Source organism: Anopheles bellator, chromosome 1 (genome assembly GCF_943735745.2).
Source record: "Anopheles bellator chromosome 1, idAnoBellAS_SP24_06.2, whole genome shotgun sequence".
Lineage (NCBI taxonomy): Eukaryota > Metazoa > Arthropoda > Insecta > Diptera > Culicidae > Anopheles > Anopheles bellator.
This window is the reverse complement of record NC_071285.1, coordinates 13,823,388-13,829,364: the sequence shown is the minus strand read 5'-3', so window position 1 is coordinate 13,829,364 and position 5,977 is coordinate 13,823,388. Positions and strand designations below refer to the sequence as shown.

The window sequence follows — 5,977 nt, the reverse complement described above, 5'->3', positions numbered from 1 at the left end:
CTAATTATCTGATGTTTTTAAAGTTAACTAGTTGTAAGATGTATGTAGTTATTAGTTATTAGTTATAAGTATGATATAATGACTCAATGCCACATGGCATAACATGTAATCTAAATAGATTTTAATCGAAATATTTTCATTTCAATCATTTTGATACTTTAAAATTATTAAATAGCTGCAATCCCATTGTGGAATATCTCTGTACTCTTATGTAATCAAACATCTCTGTATAATAAAGATCCAATTTTGAGAATTAAAAAAAAAAAAAAAATATTCACGTTCGACATTTCAAAAACAAGAGCAAGTGAAGTGGCAATTTATGCTGACGATACAGCCCTTATATCAACAAGCAAGGTAACCAAAACAGCGATTAAGAACCTGCAAAAAAAATCGGTTATTTCTGTAAAAATTACTACAATAACTGGAAGATAAAAATCAATCCATCGAACGTCCAGACTATATTTTTCCCATATAAATTCAGCAAAACGAGTTGTCCCCATACCTGGACAAAACATCATTATAGATAATCAAAATATATCAGGGTCCTCTCACCTCAGATACCTGGGGCTACTACTGGACAATAAACTTAACTACCGTCCACGCTTAGAAATGTTACATAAAAAACTAGACATACTCATCAAACTGCTGTACCCATTAATCAACAGAAAATCGAAACTAAACTTTTCAAATAAACTCCTAATATATAAAACAATTTTCCTCCCTCTCTTAACCTATGCCTCTTCTCTGTGGTCACATTGCTCCAAAACTAGCCTCCAATCAATACAAATCAGACTGAATAAAATTCTCAAAATGATCCTCAATTAACACTGGAGAACACCAACAAATCTCGTCCTAAGCTTCGCTGGCACGCAAAGACTATTGTTTGAAATTAACAAACTAAAAGAAGGCACTTATCAATAGATGCAATAATTCTAGCCACCCAACAATACAAGACCTAATTATCTGAAGCTTTTAAAGTTAACTAGTTGTAAGATGTAACCAAGCATTTGCATAATAATAAAGATGTAGCATGTATAATAAAGATCTAAAAAATCCGTGAAAAAAAATCTTTTCTTGTTATCACGAATCCATGCCGACGGATGCGGTCGTTGCAGTTAAAGCCAACAATCAGCTCAGAGATATCGTGTATTTGTCAGGCAGCAAGCAGAACGCCGCGGTATTGGTTCCACGGCTCAGTCAGACGTATCGCACCAACACCGAGTGGCCCCAAAATTCTGATTTGCCCAACGGGGCGCTGTTTACAAGTTTATTTCTGTTTCGCCGGCGGACCTGTTATCTTTGGCACTGTGCGAGGCACAAACGCGCGCACCACCGCGCAACGAACTCGGGAACACGCGGTTCCCAAGCGGAATGGTGAAAGAGAAGCACCCAATAGCTCTAGGGAGCTGGGACTGTGATCGCGATCCCGGTACGATTACATCTGCACATCGCCCGGCTTGTGTGGATACGCAGCGGGCGCAACACAACAACTCCATTCAACGTGAAGGCGTCGACGAAGCTGTGCGTAAACAACAGATTTGAGACACTGTTCCAGAAGACCCGTCGGGGTACAATCTTTAGTCGGTTGATAAGATGGGTGACAGTAAGTTGTTTCGTTATTCGCGGATTCACGGATGCACTGCACGCCGAATCATCTCCCCGACAGAGTGCAAATGTGGTCCAGGTTATGCAACACCGCTGGATGCCGTCCGGAATGGGCCGATCGAGCAGCTTCTGTACGTGGTCTGCGTGCAGCCGAATCTGGACGAGGAACACGGTGACTATCTGGCCACGGTTGACGTGGATCCAGCGAGCTCCACGTACTGTCAGGTAAGGGCACTGTTTCGTCTTCTTCTCGCCTCCTCCTTGTCAACATGTCATCTCCGGCAGGTAATTCACCGCACGTTCACCAACAGCAAGGGAAATGAGCTGCACCACAGTGGCTGGAACACCTGTTCCAGTTGTCACGTCGTGAAGGGTGACCCGCAGCAAGTGCCCACCAGAGACCGCTTGGTGCTTCCCTGTCTTAACTCGGACCGGATCTTCGTCGTTGACACGGGCACCGATCCACGAGCCCCGAAGCTGGCCAAGGTGATCGAGGGCGACGTGCTGAAATCAGTCAACTGTACCGCTCCCCACACGACGCACTGTCTACCGAGTGGCAACATTATGGTCTCGGTGATGGGTGACGCCGAGGGGAAGGCGTTGGGTGAGTTCGTCGAGTTCGACAAGAACTTTGAACTGGTGGGCAAGTGGACCCGGGGCGAGAAGAAGGCTGTCTGTGGGTACGACTATTGGTACCAGCCGCACTTCAACGTGCTGGTAGCGTCCGAATGGGGCGCTCCGCAACTGTTCCGTCGTGGATTTAAACCCACGGATATCGATGATTGGACGCAGTACGGTCGTCGCTTGAACTTCTACCGCTGGCAGGAGCGGGAACTCTTCCAAACGCTCGATCTCGACTTGGAAGGGGCCACTCCGCTCGAGATTCGCTTCCTGCACAATCCCAAGGAGAACCAGGGCTACGTGGGATGTGCGCTGAACGCGAATGTCTATCGGTTCTACCAGAAACCGGGCGCCAGCGAGTACACGGCTGAGAAGGTGATCGACGTGCCGGCGAAGAAGGTGGCCAACTACGGTGATCCCACGATCGGTGGTATGATGACGGACATTCTGATTTCGCTCGATGATCGTTTCCTGTACTTCAGCAACTGGCTGCACGGGGATGTGCGTCAGTACGATATTAGCGACCGTGCCCGGCCTCGCCTTACTGGCCAGGTGTTCCTCGGTGGCGCCATACAGAGTGATTCGAAGGTGCGCGTCCTGGAAGATCCGGAGCTAAGTGAGCAACCGGCGCCACGCTACGTGAAGAACCGCCGTCTGCAGGGAGGGCCGCAGATGCTGCAGCTCTCGCTGGACGGGAAGCGCCTGTACGTATCGTCCAGTTTGTTCTCGCCCTGGGACAAGCAGTTTTATCCGGAGATGGTACGGGCTGGCGGTACGATCGTTCAGCTGGACGTCGACGTCGTGAATGGGGGCATGAAGGTGAACGAAGACTTTCTGGTGGACTTTGCCGACGAACCGTACGGACCTGGATTACCTCACGAGATGCGGTAGGTGGTTACGGTTGTCTGTTTCGCATTGACCTTTATGTGCCGAATCGCTCTTTTCAGCTACCCCGGAGGCGACTGTACGTCCGACATTTGGCTGGTGGATGAGTAAATTGCTGTCAACATTCCGTAAACATTCCTTCTTTTCCTGAGGTGTTGGGGAATTCGTTCAATTACATGAAATATATGTTACATATTTTCTACGTGAGTTATCCGAGGGCATTCATCGATTGAATTATTTACTCCGAATAAGTAAAAGCTGATTGAAAATCAATTTGCATTACAAATCGAATATGCAAGCAACACTGATGTACTGTCACTTCACTACCTAATTAAACTCTCTTTAGTTAACCTAATTCAATTTGCAAAACCTTAAGCTACCGAGAAAAGATGACTCGAATTTGATTCTCTCAAACATCAAAGGAATGTTTAAACATTCAATTCGAAGAGCTGTCGTTCCATCTAACTGTCTATTGAACAAGAAAGGTATGGACACGGAGTGTCCAACCGTTCCATTTAAATCCCAGCACTGGACAATGTTTTTGTTCGGACAGAACATCGAGTCGATACAGTTAACATCGACCAATGTCTTGCAGTTACTTACACAGCTGGAGGCCGGAGACCCAGCTCTAGAAATTGATTGATACATATTTTACAACCCCCTCAAACACGCTGCCTGCCAAGGGTTGGCACAGATTTGCGTCCGACGTCGATTTGTACCCTAAAAGAACTGTCAGGGTAAGACGTATGACTGACGGGGATCTGCAGCACAAAAGCAACCGAGAGAGAAACCGTATCGGGACGAAATGGACTTGCGGAACGGATGTTCTGCCCGGGGGCCCGTTTGGGCTTCATAGATTCCAGAACAAAACATTTTCGGTTCGATTATGCCCGAACCGATGGATTCCCCGGGCCAGCGGCCTGACAGCAGCAAACCTAGTTATCGTGCCCGGTGCCAATTGAACGGATCCCGGGCCGATGTGAAGCGACGTTGATGATGGGCTGACGATCTACTTTCCAGGCGACTTTCTCGGGGCAGCCTCACGGCAGGATACCAAGCGCGACCGTTAGCCGAGCGCCTCGGTTCGGGTTTCGGCTCGTTTTGCATATTTTATTTTCAATTCAATTCAATTTGCTAACTGGGCAGCGGGCACTGCGACTGCTTGCGCCGAGAACGGTGGTGCCGATGGTTGTGACAAAACGTCAACAGAAGGATACCGACCATCGCGTAAGAACGAATTGGATCGAACAAATGCGAATGCGATTAGAGACCGAGACTGGAGCGTATCCTTTCTCGCTGTGCCAGGGTCCAGGGGCACGGTTACGGATGCTAAGATGCATCTCGTTATCGGTTATTGGTTGTAGTACGTCGTGTAGCTGTTTTTATCGCCGGCAGAGTTTTCCGAGAATGTGAGGCACACGTGCTCATGCAAATGCCGGCTTTCGTGTGACGAAGCGCTGTAGCGGTTCGTTGGATTGATAATTCGTGCCTTGTTTTTGCAAATCAATGTTTGCCATCCAGTAAATCGCTGTTTAGGGAGCAGAAATTGGAAGGAAAACAATGTTTCGCAACAGAGGGATGTTAACAATGATGAGTACCATTACAATACACAATAGGACCAGATATGCATGTATAAACTATATCTTTTTTATCGATATAAATATTGTTGGTAAATGGTTCGCACTTCGCCGTTTACCTCATTTATTCAGAGAAACAAAAAAAAACCGTTACTTTCAAAACTCTTGCGTGCAACACAACAATTGTACTGCAAATTTGCACACGATGTGAAATATTTCCCGCGCGATGAAATATTTCACCAACTTTTCGCGGCGATCATCGATTACTTACATTTTGAATTCAACGGTGCCATTTCTTTCATCGATTGCAACAACGGCCCACCGCGTTTTGTTCGTTTAGTTTAAATTCAATTTTATTTACCCTAAAAAATTCTCATAGTTTAACTAGATCTCATTCTTCAATAACAAAAACGAATATGTGGCTCACGTTGGCGTACACCGCCAGCCAGCTGTCTGTAGTAAAAGTGCGTTTGGTAGAGTAGAACTCGCTCGATGTAAAACAAAAATACAAAAAACCATTCGAAAGTGTGCGTACGAAGGCAGAAGAGGCACACAACTAAAGTTTTAACCTTCCCACGGTATAATATTGCACCGCCAAAAAACTTATGCTAAAAAGACAAGATTAACAAGACGCTGGGGCCTGGAGATAACGAATCCTAATAACATGCCTATTTGCGTATTTTTACAATCTAAGCACTATTGCTAGCAACGAAAAGGGGGCCGAAACGAAACGACTCGTGCCGGGGACAACAACAAGAGTATAAAACGTAATAGAATGGTCCGGCCGACGGAGCGGCGCGAACAAAACGGTTTCGTTCGATAGTTCGAAGAGTGGCGTCTGATGGCCGATCCGATTCTGTTTTTGGTTGATACGTAAGGCCGAACGGCGCTGCTGATAAACTGTTAAAAAATGTACCGACATTGTTCTGCTGCATAGTTCTACCACAGTGGTCTACCACACCGCTGAGGTAGGATTCCTTGTCTTCGATTCGATTGTTCGCTCTCAGGGTAACTCTTATGTCTCTTGGAAGTATAAGTTGGAGTAGTTTGCAACAAGCGTAAAGAGGGTGTACTTTGTGCTCCTCTGCGACAGCGCTCTGGCTCTGGTCCTGTTGGGTGCAGATGTAATGTAGCGAAGCGATATGATTACAAATTCAGCTCTCGGTCTATCTAGTCCCACCGCTAGTTCGGTTTGTAAATGGGGTTGAGTATCGAAAGGACAGGTTGTCACGCTCCAAGTATTCGGCAAAAAGGACAAAATTTACAAATCTTTCACTCCGAGGCTCTTC

The 5,977-nt window shown here is 46.4% G+C and overlaps 1 protein-coding gene across 1 annotated transcript; it reads left to right on the top strand.

Moving 5' to 3' along the window:
- The first annotated feature begins 1,463 nt into the window (after positions 1–1,463).
- Positions 1,464–3,290, top strand: LOC131213842 (methanethiol oxidase-like). Its single transcript, XM_058208023.1, has 4 exons — positions 1,464–1,603; positions 1,667–1,830; positions 1,891–3,113; positions 3,174–3,290. Exons 1-4 carry the CDS (start codon positions 1,594–1,596, stop codon positions 3,220–3,222), a joined length of 1,446 nt encoding a protein of 481 aa, XP_058064006.1. The 5' UTR covers positions 1,464–1,593; the 3' UTR covers positions 3,223–3,290.
- Positions 3,291–5,977: the final 2,687 nt, after the last annotated feature.